General features: G+C 42.7%; 1 protein-coding gene across 7 annotated transcripts in view; it reads left to right on the top strand.

Moving 5' to 3' along the window:
• The window catches only part of lama2 (laminin, alpha 2), a 158,673-nt gene that overhangs the window by 4,262 nt on the left and 131,592 nt on the right, over positions 1-22,819 (top strand). For 6 of the 7 annotated variants that reach the window (XM_080832117.1, XM_080832116.1, XM_080832115.1 and 3 more), the window contains exons 2-3: positions 19,558-19,728; positions 21,747-21,859. The exons of the other annotated variant lie outside the window; for it this stretch is intronic. In XM_080832117.1, the coding sequence (XP_080688243.1) occupies positions 19,558-19,728; positions 21,747-21,859 (284 nt within the window). The remainder of the gene's footprint in view (positions 1-19,557; positions 19,729-21,746; positions 21,860-22,819) is intronic. 7 annotated transcript variants of the gene reach the window in all.

Genomic DNA, 22,819 nt, shown 5'->3' with positions numbered 1-22,819 from the left:
ATTATATATATTTTTTCAAAATCGTATTACAACAATAGACAAGACCGTGTGGCTGTGTCATTTCATTGTTTACTGCCATCTATGGATAAATGTAACATCACTACTTACAAGTAATTAATTCACAGTACTTTACAGCAAAAACACACCCCATGTGGAGAGAATATTAAATGCAGGGTTCCGACGGTCATGGAAATCTTGGAAAAGTTATTTGAAAACTTGAAAACCCCATTTTCTAGGCCTGGAAATATAATTAATGCAATTAATCATGTGATTGTACTTTTTCATTCACTATTTATGCCCGATCTATGGAAGAAAGTATGCAATGTTTGGAAGGTCATGGTATTTCATTAAAGGTCCTGGCAAAATAATATAAACGTTTTGAAATTATATAATTGAAAATGGGTTGGAACCCTGTAAATGGAGATACTTGGAATATTGTTCTCAGCGTTCAAACCCCTGGCCATTGTATGGTATTCAAAGGACTCTGTTGTCACATGCTGAGTGACATGGGGAAGATGTTTGGTGAACACCATGACCTTGCCAAATATCACCCACATCTCACTCTTTCATTGTCACAAAACTGCAAGTCTTCCTTTCTTCCTGTCTTTCTTTACTATTCATTACTGTTCTATTCTGGAAACCGCAACATACACAAAGCCAACAATTTAATAGTCACCATTCAAGGGAAGTGTTTTTCAGCCAAATGGAGGCACGGCGTCTTGCACAGTTCAGGAGCATGGAAGAGTGCCTCCTCAATTTCTCTCCCTGACATGTCACATCGAACATCCTCAAGAGCACTGAGCACAATAGGGCCATAAATGATGGAAAGTGTTTTGTGCTGGATGGTATCATAGCCCTCAGGGGAGCATAGGGAAATCCATTAACATTTTCAGAGAGTGATGCTATTAACCTGAATGAAATGCATTTTTTGTTAAGTTAAACGTGGTCTAAAACATGACAGGTCTGATATTAACTGAATGGTGTCACTTTTTTATGCCATTGTGAAACTGATCCAATGATCTGCATTGCGAAATTCTCGAGAGGACGTGCTTGTATGTATGTGTGTTTTTTTCACCGCAAGTACGTCTGAATCCCTTCCTGGATCCTTTGTCACTCTTGCCACATCATGTCACAGTGAGATGTCTCATCTGTCCACCAGCACATCCGGCTGCACCCTCACAGCTCTGGTCCTCACAGCCCCCGCCCCGGGGACAGAAGTGCAGAGGCCAAACTATATTGTGTGTTTACCAAATATTTGTGTGTCCAGGTGCATGTGGCAGCATACAATGTTACAATTTTATAATATGTTAAAATAAGATATTTACAGATCTTTTGACTCTTACCAAATCGTATCTTATCCAACATTTTCTCCAAATTAAAGAGGATGAGTATCAAACACCCTTAAAGTAAACCTTTCAATTTATTAAAGGTCCCATCACAAGTTTGATTACAGAACTCACTTTTTTGTTTTGTTTTCTGTTTACAACAACGCTTCAATAGTGACGACCTTGTAGGGACATCTGAATAGCACTTAAACACACACTCCCGCCCTCTCCAGCCTATTTCTCAGTAAACAGACACTGCCAAGCTTCCCATCTATCCACATTCAGGGTCTGTGTATGTGCACCGATATACGGGCACTGACGTGCTCCCGCCGCCTCCTCCGACAGAAGGGACAGCGTCTAATGTGGAGAGCGTGTGGAGAGGAGAGGAGGGACTCTTTTGCAGAGATGGATGTGATGTGACAGACGGTGGCACTGATCAATAGTAACATGAAGAAAAACACACAGACCACGGACTCAATCAGATCGATATTTGCGGTGCATTCTGAGTTTAGTGAACATGCTGTGATGAAAACACAAACAAACAAACAAACAAACAAACACAGCAGGTCGAACAAATATTGTATATGTCCGGTGGGATGATGAGTTAAATTGTTTATGTCTGGGACGCTACCCTCCCTACATCATTCCCCCTCATTCATTGAATTGGCTTTCTCAGTCACTTAAATGAAATGAACATTTGAATATGTACAATTCAAAAAAATCCATTCAATGGACATTATCTTTTTAACAAGGCAAGGGAAGGCAACATCCGAATAAAGGCCCTTTTGGAAAATGATCTTCATTCCCTACACTACCCATCTTTAAGTACTGGAAGTGCAGGACCCTGATGAAGCCCAATGCGACGGCCTGGTCAATGCTGCAGTCCATCACAAGCAGATCGAACCCGAGATATGTGACAACGCGCCACCCCAGAGGAGTTTATGCAGCCCGAACACTCTGTGCCCAGGGTTAACGCTTAACCTGATGGCGTCAACAAAGATGTTTAGGCACTGGTTGTAGGAAGATAGAACAAATGACAGCCACAATATTCTCAGCCTGAGGACATGATTCATGCTGAGTTTCTTCATCATGATGACAGCTGTGATAATGCACACTAGCTACCAGAAACACACAGCTTCAGTCCACCCTCTCCCTCTCACCTGCATCCCCTAGCCTGGGTTCCTCAGGAACAAATGAAGAAACTGGTTCTTAGAGAAACCAAATTCTCTCATTTCATCACTGCAAGCCCACAGGTTTCACTCAAAAGTGCTGCACTACAGCTCCTCTTTGGTCATACTCTGTACCTTGTCATCACAAAGGGTCTCTGTGTCTCTACAACTGTCAAGTACTTGGCCTTATCTGATAATTTCTGTGTGTTCTTTGAATTGTCTGTGTAAAAAAAGATAATCAAAAATTGTCACTCAAGTGCTCTCTTTAAGCAGGTGTTTTGTCTGTCAGACTGTCAGACTCTGTAGATAACTTGTTGAATAATTTTAAATCAATATGCTACTATTATCCCCTTGAGTCTCTTTGTCAATGCATTGACCACATTAACAACTGGATGGCTCACAGTTTCCTTCACTTGAATAAGGACAAAACTGAAATAATCTTATCTGTAAAAGATGGTGAGAGACTTAGTAGTTTGTACTCATGGACACTGTTAAAAACCTTTGTGTCTTAATTGCCTGTGATCTCAGTTCCAACAGCCATGTGAAAGCAAAACTAACTCAATAAAAAACATGGCCGATGTAGACTTAAAGGCCTTATGTCCTTAAACCATAAACCTAGAGGCTTTATGTAAAAAAATTATTAAGAAAAACCCATTCATGCCTTTATCTCCAGCAGGAGACAAAGACGTAAAATTTGCCATTTGCAATGTAGGTCCTGCTGAAATCCTTCGAGGTGGAAGCCACCAAGGTATTTTAACACCACTAACATGATTAGGCATCTTAGAACACGCCATACAACTGAATATGCCGAGAATGAGAAACTAAACCAGCCAGGCCAACGTTGAGCTCATCCCAATCCCTCAATCAGCCGACTGTGAGTGATATATTTAAACAATGTCAACAGCAGGGATTGTAAGAGGTGGAAAGACATCACGTTCAGAATTATGGAATCAATTTACCTCGACGAACAACCTCAATCCGTTGTGGAGAATAAGGGTTCGTCGCCTGCTAACCTGCCTTGATCCACGATACCACCCCCCAGGCAGGAAATATCTAACTGATGTGTCTCCCCGAGTTGTACCAAACAGTGTACACATAGTCTGGGAAGTCCCGCCCCTCTTCTCCGGCCAATTTGATTTAGCCTCTGAAGGGGGTCTGGCAAACTTAGGATAGCAGTTCGCTTCAAGATTTCCAGAATCATTGGAGCCAATCACAAACTGGCTTTTGGCTACCTGGCGCGCCATTGGCGGATTTAAAATAACCACGTCTACCGTAACAAAAGCGAAACTTAAGAGAAAAGCACAATAAACTATATACTGCTCTCGCGGCTGTCTTGGATGATTTCAAAGGCAAGTTTTCTTTGAAAATAGAATAGAAACCTGCTCTGGAACAATTCATACAGAAAAAAGATGTGTTTGCTTTATTACCCATCGTTGTATCGTTGTATAGTATCGTTGGTCTGATTGGTTAAAGGCGTGTCCAATTACGTGAGTGAAGTGAGCAAATGAAATGCAGTGAAGGGGCGGGGAATTCCCAGACAAGTGTACACACACATTGACAAGCTTCTGAAGGATAGTGTACATATTAGCTTCACAAGCGATATATGGAGTGCAGACGCCTCTCCAATGTCCCTGCTAAGCTTAACAGCACACAACAGACAACGCCAAAAACATGCCGAAAGCAATATATTAAAAAAGGCTACATTTTCCAAGTAGCCTGGCCCTAAATGTGACCTCATCCCACCCCAAGTTCATCTAATGTGGGTTAGTTAATCTGCTTGGCCTCCTTTTGTTTATCTGCCTTATTATTTATGAAGGATTGGCTTACAGAAGCTTACATTATTTAATTTTTTGGATCTGATGTAGTTGGTTCCTATAACAGAAAAAAAACTTGCCATAGTTTTGTCCTTTGTGGCAGAAACCAGATTTGGTGTAAGTTTTACATTTTGCATCAAATAAATACTTCAAGATCTTGACTGTTGACTTTTTCTACAGTTTTTTTCTCAATACAATTAATTCATAGTTAGTTTAATTTCTACAAATGGTGCAAACTCTGCTAGATTATAGATAAAAGATTACCACTCCCCTGCCATTCTGTGATCAGCAAACGGCAGATCATGATTTTGGTGATTGGTAATCAGTGATCGGCCCCAAAAATGCGGATCGGAGCATCTCTACCTAGAACATCACCAAACACATATGGTTATTCGAAACTTTCAGTTTTCTCTGAAGTTGAAGTTCAAAGCATTGCTTACTCCATATGGAAACTAAACCCTCCTGTCAGGTACTTAGACAAATGGCCGCTTGGCCTTCCCTTGTGCAGCACGCTGCAGAGTGGTGACCCGGTGCCAGCCAGTTTTCTCCTCGGGGGCGTGCTCGGATTCCGATTTCCATTTGTTTCACATTACCCATACTGCTGTACCAGCAAATAAGGCGTTATTGAGAAGTCTGTTGGAGGTGCTTTGCTCTGATTCATTGGAAACAAATAGCACTTCGACAAGTGGAATGGCCCTTTAACATATTTATAACATGCATTGCACCGTGGGGCCCCATTCTCCCAGCGTTTTAATTTTCCAATAGGCGGAAGGACCCTCTGCTGTATTTTTACCCCTGCCAACCAATTCAATACAAACATGTCCTCTTATGTGTTTAACGAGGCCCTCCATTAGGTAAGATATTGCACTATATCAGGCCCATTCCTTTATAGCCTTACATTTTTGGCCTTGCAATAATTCCGGAGTTTTACTTCTGTGGAATTTTCCCCATAAATATTGGCGGAGATCGTTTGCCAAGAAAATGAAACGCGCTGGGAGAAAATAAAACAAGCACGATCATTACAAGTTTGTCAATGGTATGACTTTGCAGAGACAGAACTCGGTGTTCCTGAATGCGATGGCATTTAATCTCCTGCTGTAATAGCAGCAGGCGGCAAACAGAGAGAACATTTGTTTTGTTGATTGTCAAATAATAGAAGAGCATCTGTCGTTATGGTCATTGATTAGTAAAGTTCATTGTATTTATTGTTCAAATAATGCTTTCATAAGCAGAAAATAGTGAGACCAATGAAGAGCAGCTATAAATAACTGCTGTTGAAAGTGTTGCTTTGTCTGCGAGCATCACTTTCAAAACACTTTTCTTTTATGCTCGCTTCCTCTTTGATTCTAAAGTCTTTAATCAGAATTAAGTACTTTGTGATGGAGAGATAAAACTACTGCTAAATAACAGAAAGCAATCTATCACCCTGTGTAGATTCATTAATTACGATGTGGGTTTCTTTAGTCTAAACCTCATCTAAGAAATGGCTCTCAGTTCATTAAAGCCACTGTGCGGCTCAGGCTGCATATTGCCCATGTTGATGAAACTCACATGCACATGGAAAATTAGCAGAAAAGACCTAGTTAATTCTAGATTCATCAACTAATGGCATAGCATGCAATTAAAACGCACAGCTGATGTGCATGCTGTTGTTAGAGTTATATCTGGGTAGATTTCTTGCTATTGTGTCTTGGTGCATGTGGCACTATAAAACTGTTATTTAAAAATTAGGTATTTACATACTTTTTGAAGTCATGTTTATCTAAACGCTCTTACCAAAACTTATCCTACAACCAAATGTACTCCAAATTAAAGAGGATGAGTATCAACCACCCTCAGAGCAAACATTTTAGTTTAGTAAAGGTCCCATCACAAGTTTGCTGAAATTCAGAGTGAATACGTAACTCATGCATTCGATTATTATGCATGCTGTTTACAAAGACACTATGTCTTTACCACAGGGGTCTATCTGCTTCAATAGTGACGACCTTGTAGGGACATCTGAGTAGCAGTTAAACACACGCTCCAGCCCTCTCCAGCCTATTTCTCAGTAAACGGACACTGCCAAGCTTCCGTCTAGCCACATTCAAGAGCTGTGTATGTCTACTGACGTGTATCCATTCTGTTCTAATCGGGGAACAGCGCACCGTGAATCATCCTCGAGACCCCTCTGCGCAAACATTTTCTGGCCATAATCAACGGAAATAACAACATTCTCAGGGGCTTAGGAGTCGAGTAATTGAAAATGCAGATGGGAGAGCATGCGGCTCCCAGAAAAGGATGGGAGAGGAGGAACACCAACCCGCAGAAAGAACGGCGCATTCGGTGTCGACACAGGGGTTCGCAGGACCGAGGTGTCCTGTTCAGCATCGATCGAGCGGCTGAACTGATCAAACTGTTTTGATTTACATCGGAGGGACAGAGTGTGAGTTGCCAGAGTATAGCGCTGAGGGAATCTCGGTAGGGCTGCTAGGAGGAAATCAGGCCTTGAGAGGCTTTCTCAGAAAGGAAAGGGAGCACTTTGAAGTATGCAGAGAGCCACTGACCATGGAACCAATCAGGGGTTGGGACATACCGAGGATCAGTCAAGGTTTACTTGTTTCATACCGAATAGTCTTTTTAAAAAATAGCTCTCGTCCAAAAATAGCCTTGTTACAATGTTTCCTGACGCATCCAAGTTTTTTTTCGAAACAGCTGGTGCTGTTGAAGAGATCCCAAGTCGTGGTGACACCCTGTAGTGACGTTGATGGATGTCTTTTCCACACTCATTTTTTATCCGAAAGGGGGCAGAGGTAGAATCAGAATACTCCTAAAGTACTACACAGGCTACCACAACCTGGGGGTATTGAATGTGTATGGAGGCGTGTCCTCTCTGGAGGTCTGTCCCTGGATCTGGGAAAGACATTAGCTTGCACACGCACCATACACACCCACCTTTCCACAGACACACACACACACACACATACAAACACGCACACAGAAGTGGTCCCAGGATTTTAAGAGTAAGAGCACAGTGACCTGTGAGTGTAAGATGCATTTACAATTTGGACTTACAGGAACTAGGACAGGGGTACTCAATAAGAAACCCAGAAGGTCCACTCGCCAAATTTCCATTCAGTCCAGGGTCCGGAACAGTGACGGTCAAAATCCAAAAACAAAAATCTTCAAACTATCCACAAAAGGTGCACAAAAAGTCTGGCCTTAATTGTGTGAAAGGTGACACTTTTTTGTGGTTTAAACTTGGGTATAAAAGGTGTGAAGGCCAGGCGGAGGCACTGATGTAAGGGTTCATTAATGAGTGTGCTCCTGTATTTGTTTTTCACCATATTCATGGTTGAAAAGGCAGACTCACAACAGTATGTTGAGGTATGCAGGGGCGGAGATCCCATTTCATTGCAGGGGGGGACAATACATGGGAACATTTCAGAGAGTAATTCCGGGGGGGGTGGGGGGGGGGGGGGACATGAAAAAAATTGCTGTCACGAGAGCTAGCATAACTTAGCTGCTAAATACCGAATTCTCTAATAACAGTGACAAACAGAAATTCAACGTCAGTTTTAAATTCTCTAAACGGCAATACATGTCCTAACACACAATATCTACTCACCGACAAATAATGTTGAAAGTTCAAAGGCATACCAAGGCTCTTCAAGGAGGAATTCAGCTGCATGCAAATTAACGTCTTCTCTAGTGCCCTGCGCAGCCGTGTGGAGTCCATGAGCCGTCCATTGAGTTAAAACTAATAAAATCTGATCAAGTTCCCGTGATTATCTCCAAGAAGACCACTGATATGAAACGAGCGGGTCCAACCAATATATATAGCACTTGTTGTCTCACAACATCTCACTTATGGTGAGATAAACTCACTTTCATAAATTCAGGCTAATGATTTTTGCTTAGCCTTTTAACTTGATCTATTTCTTTTTATTCATACTTTACACAACTTTCATGCCCAAAAATATAAATTGTCCAGCGATTTAATTCGTTTTTGTTCATAAATTAAGGTAGGATGGTCGGATCAAAGCCTCATGGGAAATGCCTTTATCCAGTGAAAGTAGGGAAATGACTGACCGGCTGTCAGAGAGAGAGAGAGCAGGTGAGAAAGAGCAGGTGAAGCGGACCTGATGGAAACAATGAATGTATACATATTCGTATTTATTATTGTTTTATTTTTTTAAATCCTGAGACTGTAAAATCAATAGCACACTGGGTTAAGCGTTGGTTACCACGCCAGCGACCCGGGTCGCATATTCGCATATTCGTATTTATTGGTCTCTTATTTGTTTAAATTATGAGACTGTAGAATCAATAGCACACTGGGTTAAGCGTTACCTACCATTCTAGCGACCCGGGTTCGCAATTCGACTCTGGTGACCTGAAAAAAGTACAGATATTTTTTTTTCCAATTTTGTTGGGGGGGGGGGGCAACGTTATGCGAGGGGGGGACGTGTCCCCCCCGTCCCCCCCGGGATCTCCGCCCCTCAGGTATGCACGCTCTTGTTGTGTGGCTGCTCTAACTATTAAACTGCATGTTGCTTGGTATGATTGCAGATGGTTTATTTTTCTGCCCCTTACCTCAGAGTTCTGCGGGTATTTCTGTTCGAAGTGTGCATGCTTTGTTTCATAGTGACGATTCACGTAACCACTTTTGACAAGGGCAACGGTCTCGTTGCAGATTAAACACATCAGTTTTGTGCTCCCCACAAGCAGCACAAATGCATACTTGTCAGTCTTAAATTTGCGTTGTTGCCATTGACACACACAACCTGTGTGACCCACAGAGAGCTTGCGGCCAACATTGAGTGAGTAAGTTGTCATAGTGAGGTTGTAATTACAGCTCCTGATTGAACCTCTGGATTGGACACGGAAGATAGAAACCACAACGAGTAGGATAAAAATATATTGAGCAAAATCAAGCACCAATGAAAACTCGCTTGGATCATGATTAAATTAAAATGTTGATTTTGGCTTCGGTCCAAATTTGATTGGGTCTGGATCCGGATCCGGGCCGCCTGTCCACCTATTGAGAACCCCTGAACTAGGAGAACACTCCTCTCGTCCTGTCTCCCCTGGGCAGGGATGCTTTCTCAGCTCACGGTATTTATTTGCCCAGTCAGAAGGCCCTGGTAACCAGGGTGACAGGCAGGGCACATTCGTACACATTCCGGTTCTCGTTTAGACAGCTGTGTGTTCTCTGGCACCCCCTAAGGCGCAGGTCTCTCGTCCAGAGGTACCTCAGCAGGCGTTGACCTCCGACCCCTAGAGTCTGTCGCCATGGTTATCAACCCCTAAAAGACCCTTGTATTTCGGGGGGCTATGCATCCAACAGAAATAAACATTTGAAGACATCAGTGTGTAATCTTTTTCATTATGGTTGTATAAAACTCAATGTTGCATTAATGATAGTTGCTTTTTAACTGCGAGATGCTACCTGAAAAACAATATCAGTCAGAGACTCATCCAGGTATGTCAAAGAGCCGTGTTAAGATATGTGATTGAGAAGGGTGAGACGCGGGAACACAGTGGGTGAGTGCAGTTAAAACTGAGCTTTATGGCGGCGGTAACTCTCTTAATCTCCATCTAAGAAGTGCCGTTAAATGGCAAGTGGGAAATGAGTTTCTCAGACCGGAGCGCAGGAGATACTGACTGGATGGCTGAGGATATTACAATAATATGGCTTCTGTGAGTTCACAATGAGGCAGTGACTGTGTGTGTGTGAGAGAGAGAGAGAGGGGAAAATAAAAAAAGAGAAAGAGGATGTGTGTGGCTGTGTGAGAAGGTGATTATGTGTTCACTCATGTGGATGTGTGTAATTATGTGAATATATGCATTTTTAATTCTGTGTGTATGTCTTGTACTGTGCATGTGTGTCTTCATGTTGGTGTCCATGTGTCTGTGCATGGCTGCATGTGTTCTTTGAAGAACATCATTACAAGAGGTAATGAGGGTGTGTGTGTGTGTTTTACGCCTGTTATGTTATTTTTTTTATTTACATGCACCATTAAAATGAGTCAGACATATTCTTATTTACAACAACACACCAAAATAAAGCAGATGTTTCATATTAAAAGTAATGGGCTATCTATCTATGGAGACAATCTGTTCATAGATCATTTGCCTTCGAATATGAGGTGAAATTTACTTCCAGTTAAAGGTCTGGCATGTTTATTTTACTCCAAATGGTTTCAGTCTATTTGAAATCGACTGCATGATATACAAAACAGATCTCAGTGGCATTCAAAGCCACAGTCATGAAGACCAACTTCCTGTTGAAAGAAACATAAGCACCGGTAATGTAGTGCTGAATCTTTACATCAGAACTCACAGAAAGTGCAGGTTTTTTTTCTGTACAGCATAAATCAGCTATGAAGGAAATATCCCAGTTTCCTTGTATAAACACATAACAGCAACAGGGAGCGTTTGCTTTGGCCTTGGATGTGACGGTGCGAGGAGGCCGTATGGAGCTTTCTGGGAAAGCGGCTCTCGGTTCCTAATGAAATCGAGAGCGCCGTCGAGGTAAATCACAGATCGGGAAAGGGGCTGAAGGGGCCACGGGCCAGCGCGCAGCAGATTTACTTCGGCCTGATTTACCAGACACTAAATCAACCTGATTGCCCGTTGAGGTGGGGTGTGGGGGGTTGGGTTGGTTTGGGGGATGGGTAGCTTGTGTCTGGCCTAACGAGCGCTTGTCTGTGCCATCAGCCCCTGATCAAGTGAATCCCATTCAGCTTCATTGCCATGTATCAGAAGACGGAGCAATAGGGGCAGCCTAATCAGAAACAGTGTATTATTACGACTGGAAAACATCAAGTAAACAGTAGAAGTGTGTAGTGCAGTGAAAATAAATCCTTAATGATTGTCATCACTTATTGTCAAGGTTTCATGAGCTCACATTGCTCCCTTAAGGAGTGTAGGTAGGTGCAGACACAATTTCTTTATTACCCCCGCCCCCCCCTTACGGCAAGTCTACAACTGCTGAAGGGGATGCAGATGATGAGAGGCTAGAAAGGCTAGAAAAAAGCTAGGCTTATCCTCTACAGGGTGAGGAGGTGGGAAAAGATGTGTTACACATAATTCATCTTGTCTTCGTTTCTCCAGAACACAAACAGAATGGCATTTGTTGTAATCACGGCTTCCACTGTAGAAAGCAGATGGTGAAACGAATGTACTTTTTCCTGTGAAGTGTTGCCGAAGCAAGTTGTTGTTGGGGAAAATGCATTTACATCTGTTTTCCAAAGAGAAAAGTACTGGTGGGAATAGATGGATGACATGTCTGCTTGTTTTAATGTGGCCCTGTTGACGTTTTACACCCACATGCACACACACACGGACACGGACACATGGATACATTCAGACACACAAACACTGTTCTTATTAGGGGGATTGGCCATTTAGGTGTATTGTTCAGTTGTACGCTCTGTGCATTCTTTGAGAAAGGTAGAAAGTTTCTGAATTCATGAGTGCATCTTTAATTTAGCAGTGGTGAAAGTATTCAGTGGCACCCTCGCACCCATATGTGCCAGTCTGCCGAGGAATAACACTGAACCTGGTCAGAAAGGAAAAACATGTTGACTAAAAATGTATAAGCACTAGCAGTGTTACTGCGGTTTCGTGAGCTGAGCATTCAATTTAGTCTTCCTTTTTTTATCTGAGCTGTTGGTGTCTCCAGCTGAAATGAGTGAATATTAAGTGCAGGCTGTCTCCTTTTGTAATTTTGATATGGATTGATCCAAAGGAATTCTTTATTTGCCTGGTACTCCAAACTATTATTTATCTCTGCATAAATAACCCACAGTATTTTTTTCTTATATTCATTTTTTTTCACCTCCAACTCAGAGGCTTACCAACTAAAATAATATGAAAGTGAGTTCCCATCAAATCGTCAACTCAGTGGCTGTTCTGAGAGACAAATAAAGGGTCCATTTCAAGATGACAGAACTGAAACGTAATATAGCCTAAGAAATGTCTTTGTGCCCTTTTGTTGTGTTTGCTGTTTGAACAAAGGCATTGATTAAAAACTGCACCTATAGAGGATATGAATGTTTTCTTGGCTGGTAATCTTTGGCTGCGTTTTGGATGCAGCTGCATGTCTAGTTGTTGGCTATATGGACTGACATCTGTGTTCCTCCATAAAAGCCTTGTTTAGAGTTAAGCCAAATAAAATGTGTGTGTGTGTACTCTACACATATGTGTAGGTGCATATTTGCCCGTGTTTGCGTGGAGATTTGTGTTTTTTAAACATATATGGGTATGTGTGGATGTGTTTGTATTCAGTTTTTGTGTTTGTGTGAGTGTGCCTGTGTGTGTGTCTGTGTTATTTGTATAGATAAAATCAGTGACACACTTGAAAAAATCTTCCCCCAAATGCCCTGTCTAGACAGTTTGTGTATTGCTTGTGTTTTTCAAGAATGAACTTTTATACCCGATGCTTTCCTGTTTACAAGTCTGAGGTTGGCCAGTGATCCTCTGCTGGATAATATTATGTCTAGGTCTCCGACGCTTTGCTGTAGCCTTGTAAACGTCCGCAATTTTTATTTTATTTTCACTTCCCATGTTTACTTTAGTTTAGTTGGGCCATTCACACTGTTCCTCAGATCTGTATGTGTCGCTGCACACTAAGTTGGCGTTAAGTAGTAGCAGTTATGTAGGCAATAGCAGTATAGCTTTATTCCCTTAAGGAGGAAAAGGAAATGCTTTATTTTGCAGAGCTTGCCAGAGGTGTGCAGATGCTGTGCATTTTTTTGCACTCTAAATGACACAAATCTCAACACCCACACTCACCCTACAAACAAATGCACACAGAACAGCATAGCACATGGAAACTCAGAAACAAGAAACACACATGCAACAATCTAAGGAACTTTTATATCTTTAAACAGTTGATCAAAGATTAAATCACCCCCATGAACACTGTAATATCTGAATCTTTTGTCTGCATAGATCGGTTACCATTCACTTCATGTTCTGACACAAGGAGGTACACCTGTTTATTTACGAGCTGCGTCAAGGTGTCGATTGATGTTCAGATTGTGTTAAGGTGCAACCTTGTCTTTGATGGAGCTCAGATCAGGTGGCTGAGCATTGTTCTTGGCAGGAAATCAAATGCTGACTGAAGGCTCAGAGGATGGGTATCACAGAGGACGGGGCAGCACATAGGGAAGTATCACAGAGGAGGGGTATCATGGTGGGTGAGGGGGGGGGGGGGGGGGGGGGGCAGCGGGATCTTGAAAGAGGTGCTGTTCTCCACAGATGTAGGGAGAGACGTGAGATGTGGGGGTGACGGATGTGGTGGCTTCTGCCAGCCTGATTATTTATTTACCTATTTATTTAGGGGGGGGGGGGGGGGCTTGTTTCAGTCATGTTTCTTTGCTCAGTTTGGGAGGGAGAGGAAAGAGAACACAAGGCATACAACATGAAATGTCAGAAGCAAAGAGCTTGTGGTTGGAAGGTCAGGGGGGTATTAAAGTGTTTGAAGTGTGGGCTTTACACACGACAGCCTGTCTTTTAAGGAAGTCTTACAATCATGGAGTGTAAAAAAGAGAGATTCAAGCAGGGGGGGAATCAAGTTCTAAATTGATTTCAGACTCTTCTCACATCTGACCACGTTATGCCGAATGATTCTTAATGAGTGTTTCCAGAAGAAAATCTATAAGCATGACAACTAAGACAAGCATTGTTTTTTTTCAGTTATTACTGACATTAATCACCTCTTTGCATTTAGTTTTCATATAATTTGTTCCGAGTGTACTCATTGTACTCTGAGTATGAGTATAATGACCATGAGTGTCCTCTGATTATGACTCTCTTCAAAAAGTCTCTGAATGCGATGCCAGACAGTTTGGGGACACACAGGAAGTGAAAAAGACTGTTTAAACATCCTGCGCCGTGGGAGGTTCTGGAAGCAGCCAACATGCTTCCCCTCCTTTTTTTACTGGAAGTGTGTCTAAACCAAAGTCCAAAAGCAACAGATAGCCCAAGCCCATTATCCTGGCTTTTAAATTGACTGATTACAAAATTAGAGAGTGGGGGGCGAGAAGGAGAAGAGAGGCGAAATGGAAAGGCTAAGAATGAAAGAAAAAATCTCATCCGACTGCAATTATCCTCTATTAAGGAAGTCATTCATTTTCTGAGTGGCTCTCCATGCACACATGTAGTTACTAGGAGCGACCGCGTGTTGTGTCATTAAAAGGCTTCTCCTCAGCCGCGGCAGGCCTCCCCCGCGTCTCCCAAATTACATTACACTGAACTTAACAGGTTCATAATTGCCTGTCGTGGCACATGATGAACAGGCTTCATTTCTCATTACGCTTTTGAATCCGTCGAGACCCAGTCGAGGGAGCAAGAACAAGATGGGGCAAAGCCTCGAACCCGAGTGAGTGTGTGTTATCTTTGAATACCATAAACTTTAATTAGCATTACACTTTTTAAGCATTGCACATCACAGCATCACACTTGACAAAGCCCCCAGACGGTGGATGGCTGAAAACGAGAGGTGGGGCAATATTTGAGGGAGAAACCTGTGGTGGCCTCAGTGGATATGTTGGTAGATAAGCTAGATTTTCTGGAGCAGACATCGCCAGACAACAATTACTGTAGGCGGCACAACCTCACAGGGACTATAGGGAGAATATTGACTTCTATTTCGATGCTTATGTGATACTTTTGTGAGTCTTGTTTGACATTAAAGGCATAAATGTGCACAGGTGCTTGGGGCCATGTTGTAGACAGTCACCACAGAGTAGCAAAATTGCCCATCAAATGCTTTGACAGAATACTGAATTTACACATGTATGGGTGGCTAAGAAAAGAACACATCCTCAACATTTGGTTTTGAAAACGGGGAGGTGTGTCATGGACTGGCTTATAACGTTGTTCGCCTTTAATATCAAACGGACTACGTGCTGATTTTTGAAGATTCATGTCGCTGCACAGGTATTATGCCCTGGTTGCTTGGGGCAGTTTTTTGTGGACCCCCAGGGTATTAAACTAGACCCATCACTTTGGCACACCTCGGCCATCCCTTGCTAGATTACAGGAGCATAAACCCATCATTTATCCCATCTTTTATTTATCCACTGTGTGGATATTAAAGCATAGGTACGCTTTTATTTGCCCCCTGTAGCAAGTACGAGTTGCCTAATTTTCTGTTTGAATAATGTATTGTGGAGGAAAATAAAAGGCGACAGCGTGGAACCATAACATTATGCATTAGCAGCAGAGGGTAGTGGGGGATGTGAGGGTTTATGCCTCTGCCTCAGAGATAATGGCCTGACTGTCTGGCGGAGTTGTGCTCGTGTCTCTGGTTGTCTGCCCTTCTTCAGTGGGGATAAAGCTCAGGTGTAAAGCGCACATTGATCCCCAGTGGAATGACGTATGAGATGGACATACACACACACACACACACATACACACACACACACACACACACACACACTCACACATGCACAAACACACACACACACATGCACACACACACGCACTGCCACACAAACGCACAGTCTCAGACATAGTGTGACACTGTGACCTGTCCGGCGAAGTGATTGAGTGTCCATTTTCACAGTTCTGGCATTGAGCGCAGATAACACACCGCTCATAGCGGGCTCACCGACTGTGATGAATGCCAGCGAGATGAAAAATAAATGCTGCCATATCAATCAATTCCCTCCAGTGTGACCCCTCAGGATGCATCAAGCGACTAGGGTTAAGTGTGTGTGTAAATGTGCAGGCATCCCTCAAGGACAGCAGTTTTATGTTTTATGGGAATCAACAGTATAATTTAACAGATGAAATGTTCCTGGAGTGTGGATGTGTTTTTTTTCTTTTTTTCATTTATTTTTTTTAGTATTGTTTGTTCGTATCTTTTGAACGTGCTGCGAATATTGAAGAAGCAGTTGTAGCTCAAACCGGTCAGTCTTCTGATCACTGGCACCTTATACTTGGTACCAATAGGTGGGGCTTTATAGTCTATTCCTTGACCGATCAATGTCTTCGGCATTGCCTCGGTGACCAGTCAATGCCTCCGGCACCTTGCAATAACTGATGGAGAGTGCTACCAGGGGGAGCTCCAAAGACCGGTCACAGGCCACTGATCATGGAACAGATGCTATAAGACTGGATAATATTGGCATCGAGAAGAAGCTATACATTTTATATACATAAGTGTGTGTATGTCTGTGTGTCTTTATGTGTGAGTGTGTGTGTGTGTGTGATTGTCTGTCTGTCTGTGTGTCTTTGTGTGTGTGTACAAAAGCTAAATTTAACAAACCAAGGAATACGCAGGGTTTCATCAAAGATGCAACAAAGCAGATTAGAAATAAATGATGATTTTATATTTTAACATTCCATAATGATGCAAAAATGTTCTGCCAGATATCATTATTTTTTCCAATTCTAAATACTCAATACATTACTCTTACCCAGATGAGATAGCTGTGATATTGTTGAGTTGTTGAAGAGAAAAACATTCTTTGTTCATTTTCAGAACTTTCCAGAAGTTCTTTTAGAGGTGAGTGACCATGGCTCATTCATTCTTTTGTTGGAACACTGTTCACCTTCCCCTTAATAAAAGGAAATAAAAGCTTCTTCGAACCGCAGACATGCCATGTCTGTTTACCATTCTGACCTTCATTCTGAATACATAGGAACACTCAGAGAGAAAGAGAGAACGATGGACAGCTGTTAGCTGACATGTGAGCATAGGTCTGGACTCCATACGGCAATGGTCCAGAAATTATGTCTGCAGACAACATGCCGGGCTGGGCAGAGCGGAGCAGAGGCGGCATGAAACAGTAATTAGTTTTGTCAACCAGAATGAGGTATCAGCACAAGGTATGATATAAATGGGCCCAGCATCAATGGTGTTATCGATCTGACACCGGAGAGAGGCATGGGGAGAAGAATGAACAAAGCATTGCCATCCATACTGCACTTCTCAGAGAGAGATAGAGAGAGAGAGGGAGAGCGAGAGTGAGAGAGAGAAGAGCGAGATTGCTCTCTTTTCAGAATTCCTGACATCTCATTAGAAAAGGCTGTGGCCTCAGTTCTCAGTTCTCTGCGGTGCCAGTCCATTTTATTTTTTACGGGAGCATGTAGAAGAGAGAAAATTCGGTGCAACAGACCTTGATAAAGAAAAAAAAAACTCCCACTCAGAAATGAAATGTCAGCAGAATGGGAGGGCAGCTGCCCCGATAAGAGTTCATCAGTAAACAAAAAGAACACAAGGAATCGGATGCTGACGATTTTGTAAATTGGTCCATGTTGTCTGAAACGATAAAGGTCCTTCCTCTTCATTTAGGAAGTCTTCATGGTTCAGTTTGCTTGAGTAACAGCCTAAACTTCTTGAGGAACTATAAGTCTTGTGTTAGTTGAATCTCTGCACCGACCTCTAATCTTGCCTTTCTGAGCGTCTGGCACTATCTTGTATCTAGTGATGACCGGCCTCCTGAGTGCAGCAATCCTTCTCTTTCATCAGTTCAAATGACTTTTATGTTCCTGCTCCAAAATGACTCCTACTTCTCAGACAAGTTCTGGGCTTGAACTGCTGGAACTAATTCTAACTAAGAGGAACAAGAACATTCTCAGGCAAATGGAAAAGGACAGTGTTCATTAATGGCGTCATCAAATGGCAGACCTCCTGAGCAGTTATCCCCCACTTAATTCAAAAAAGCTGCTTTTAACACTGGAGACATTTAAGTTTTTAGAGTTGGTCAGTTTAAGTATACATTTAAAGAGGTGAGAAAACAAGAGAGAGAGAAAGGGGGGGGGGGGAACTTTACTTTCTGCAGCCTTGCTTTGCTGTGCTTTGCTTTCTTTGTGTCTTTTCAGATGTTCTTCACAGTCCATTTGCCGTGGACATCTGGGGGAACAGCTGGGAGTCATTTCTGAGCCATGGGTTTGGTCTTTGATTCACATCCACTGTTCCCACACAGCGGCACAGCTAAGGGGACCCTCGGCTCCTTCACAAAACAAGGGCGCATACCTCCCCCCACACCCACACAGGCACCCTATCTGCATACCTCCCCCCACACCCACACAGGCACCCTATCTGCATACCTCCCCCCACACCCACACAGGCACCCTATCTGCGCAGGCTCCTTCTCCTTCTCCTCTCCTCTCCTCTCCTCTCCTCTCCTCTCCTCTCCTCTCCTCTCCTCTCCTCTCCTCTCCTTTCCTTTCCTCTCCTTTCCTTTCCTCTCCTCTCCTCTCCTCTCCTCTCCTCTCCTCTCCTCTCCTCTCCCTCATGGCTTTTCTAACTGATTTGCATTCTCTCTTAAGTGCCACAGAATGGCTGTTGTTATGGTGTTATATGACTTTCATGGAAACCCAAATCTGAAACAGCTGTGTGTGTGTGTGTTTGTGTGTATGTGTGTCTCTGTGTGTGACTGTGTGTTCATGTGTTGGTGTGCACAATGTTTTTGCTTTCATGACTGGTACACAAACGGCAATTGGCTTTTTATCAACATTATGGGGATTTTTTCCCCTGAAACAATAGAGTGGACGCCTACCTTACTGTTTTGTATGCATTAAACGCATGTAGTTGTATCTGCCTGAAATGAGTGTAAGTTTGTATGCCATTAGGTGATGTCCACACTATCTGTTGCTGTTGAAACCTAGTAAAAATGAATTCCTTTCCCGTGAGTTGTTGTGGAGGAGAGTGAATTGTTTATAAATTACTCATAAGACACAATTAACGATAGCTGAGAGTTTCGGCTTTCAGCTTGTTTTCATCGAAACTCAATCTGCCTTTCCTGACTGTTTAGGACATTTGGAAAAACAGCCTCAAGATATAAAAAATCTTTCCTTTGTATTTGCCTAATAATCCTCTCTGACATTGGGAATTTATAAACATTCAGTGCCATATTAATAAACTTTCTGTGAACACGTAGACTATAGTCTGAGATGAGCTACATCTGCCTTTTCCAGGAAAATAATTGGATATGTACATTTAATGTTTATATATATATTTTTATTTAATGTACACTTAATACACTTTTGTGGGCTTGCAATCTGATTCGGAAATAGATTCATTTGAAGTGATCCCCATTGAGGGCATAGTTTTTTTAAAGCTTTCCTTCAGCTAGTAAAGCCATTGGTGTTGCCATAATGGCATGTGGCTACAGGAAAGCTACCAGGGGTATAGAAATTCACTTTGAGACGAAAGTAATAGTACAGAGAATGAACTGAGTGATAGTAAAATCAAGTCAAGTAGGTAGTTGTAATGGAGTAACTGTCTGTTTGTTGTGCTCTCAGGGTTGTTTCCAGCGGTGTTGAACCTGGCCTCGATGGCGGACATCACAGCGAATGCCACGTGTGGGCAGGAGGGGCCGGAGATGTACTGCAAACTGGTGGAGCATGTCCCTGGCCAACCTGTCAGAAACCCCCAGTGTCGCAAATGCAACCTCAAGAGTGACAAAGCCTTTGGTGAGGGTCTGGAGCAATACACACACACATGGAGAGACAGCAACAACAACAACAACAACAACACACACACACACACACACACACACACACACACACACACACACACACACACACTCTCTTTCTATCTCTCTCTCTCACACATACACACTCACTCTCTCTCTTTTTTTCCCTCACACTCACACACACACACACACACACACACACACACACACACACACACACACACACACACACACACAGAAACACTTGCAGACACAGATGTGTATGTATTCTCTCCCTGTGCGGGCAAAAGTTCATCCCTCCCCCCAAACAGTGTTCCTAGAACCTTTTGTGAAAGGGCCAGGAGATTGGGCCTCTGAGGATCCATTTGCTGCCTCATCACGAAGCCCTGCCATGCTGCCATCCCGGCGAAGTCGCGTGTTCCAAAATCAATCGGTGTCTGGCCCGCCTGCCGTTGAGGTGATCTGAAGGAGTGCTGAGCTGGCCCCTTAGACAAGCTCTGGCTCCCGCTCGCTCCGTGTGAACTCTGTCATCTGTGAATTGCTTATCATACACATCGTGGCCACAAGCGCAGTCCCTTCCATTTCCACAAGCACACACCACTCTCCTGTGCAGAGAAAACAAAGGGGCAAAAAAGCTGATAGACAGAAAGAATTCCTATTTTATAAGTGGGCCCTAACCAACAGACAGACAGTATACAGACAGACAGATAGACAGCCTCATTTTAAACCCAAGTAGGGACAATTGACACCTGTCCATTTTAATGCATTGGAAAAGGGACAGAAAGAAAGGAGCAGAGTTGGAGAGAGAGAGAGGGAGAGAGATCTATAATTATTTAGACAGGCCACTATAAAGTTGCAGATGGTATTTACTGATGCTTTTAGATAGCAGTCGCTGCCCAAGGACTTCCTGCTTTGTAGGAATTGTGGGTGAGAGGGGGGGGGGATTTCATCTCTGTTAAATCAGGTCTCATTTATGATGCATTGTTTTCCATTGTGCCTTCTCTGCATATCTTATAAATCTTTGATTAAATATTTCCTTTTTTGTAGTATTCATTTTAGTATCTCGAGAGAAACGGTGTGGTAGCCTTAAAAGGCTTGTGATATGCTAGGTCTTTTGTGAAGAGGAGAAAATAAATATCTCTATTTGGAGGCCCAACTGAAACACTGCACTTTCACCTGTTAGCTGTTACAAATGTCTTGGCATTTATGCTCTCAGTTGGGTACAAAAGGCAGATTAATCATATTAGTTGTTTTTGTTCTTGTCTGCGGTGCAAAGTTGCTGCGTGAGTCATGTTCTCTGCTGTTGTCGTGACACAGTAATGGCCTTAGACACAAACGTGGAGGACGGGAGATGAAATAATTAACATCATTTCTAATTGGGAGAGTCATATTTGTGAGGGAAAAAAGTGATAGTGAGAGAGAAACTTCACTGTTCTGCAGCAGGAAATAAGTCGAATGAAAATGAATTTCCTCTCATGAGTTAGAGAAAATGAATAAATATTTCCACTTATGAAGGGAAATTTAATTTAATTAACAACCTGGTCACATAATGATCACATTGTGATGGTGAACCTGGGTGCCAAATCACGGCTAAAGCATTTTTAGATGGACTGTGTAGCCGTATCTTAGCTACGAGGTTCCAGTGTGTTTCAATGAGATTGCTTGTTCATTAGACCTTCCTCTTTAGAAGAGTTAACTCAAGGACACATTTATACAAAATTTAAGTTATGAAAAGTTATAATACATAATATCATATTATAACTTAGTATATATTATACTATATACTATAGTATCTATATATTATGTCATATAATAACTTCACTTTGCATTAGTTTGGATACCATACAGAGATCACAGTGAAACCCTATCACTATCACCCATCTGGTATCAGTGTTGCTGCCAAACCTATGGGCATTTATGGGCCCACACAGCCCCACTCGGTGGAAATAGCAGCCTTTATTCAGCATGAGAGAGCTGAAGCAATTTGTTCATTTCACCATGTTGTCTATTCATCAGAGCAACATCCCATTGAGTATGCCATTGATGGGACAAACAGATGGTGGCAGAGCCCCAGCATCAAGAATGGTATGGACTACCACTACGTAACCATCACTCTGGATTTAAAGCAGGTAACACAGATGGTTTTGTTCTTTTTATTCTCACTCTCCATCTGTTTGTGTGTCGTGTGTGTGTGTGCATCTGTGAAGCTTGTCCATGTGTGACTGTATACAATTGTTTATGCTCAATTGTAAGTAAGTCCATATGGTCCCAAAACCATGTCAGATTATTTCTCAGCTATGAAATTCTCCACGAGTTCCACTGTATGTGTGTAAGCTTCACGGCATACTTGGCTTTAAGATCATGTATTTTCTGTGCTCGCAGTTCGGATTTGAGAGGGTTATTTTGATCAAATTCTTTGTGCTTCATATCGTAGTGGCGTTTTACGTTGATGCTTTTGACGAGTGCCACCGTCTCAGAGCATGTCAAGCACACATGCTTACAGCTGCGCGCAGGCAGAATGAACATGTACACGTCTGTCCACTCCTCTTTGAAAGCTTGGTTCTCGATGTCTACCTTTCTCTTCTTAGAGCATGCCATCTTTCTCTTCTACCGTGAACTGCACTGAATCTTGCTTTGCTTTCCCTCTCAACTCACACGCACTCTTTTCTTCAGTCAATTTGTCTGCAGCTCGTGCGTGCACCAGTCCCACAGCTCGCAGCTTTAACAGCGAGCCCGTGCTGCGTAAAGTAGGCTATCATTGGCTACTGGCATTATAAAGTTTAAACAAAAACATAGCCTACCATAAAGTTATGGTTAATTTTATATATTTAACGGGTTTATAATTTTGCAATTGTGTCTCGGTCCGGAGACGACGTCAGTTGGGTCCGGACCCGGACCACGGTCCGCCTATTGCCGACCCCTGACATAGAGGGTTGGGCCTGTGTTTTGCACGGCACACTGTGTGTACACATGCCATTGCGCAGATGCATCCACCATGACAAGTCTGACTCCGGTATAGAGTTCACTCTCTGGGGATCTCACCTGCGCAAGGCTGCCTCATATGTCACTGAGTCATCTGGAGATGTTTT

This window comes from Sprattus sprattus (assembly GCF_963457725.1).
Source record: "Sprattus sprattus genome assembly, chromosome: 2".
NCBI classification, from domain to species: Eukaryota; Metazoa; Chordata; class Actinopteri; order Clupeiformes; family Clupeidae; genus Sprattus; species Sprattus sprattus.
This window is presented reverse-complemented; position numbering and strand designations above follow the sequence as displayed.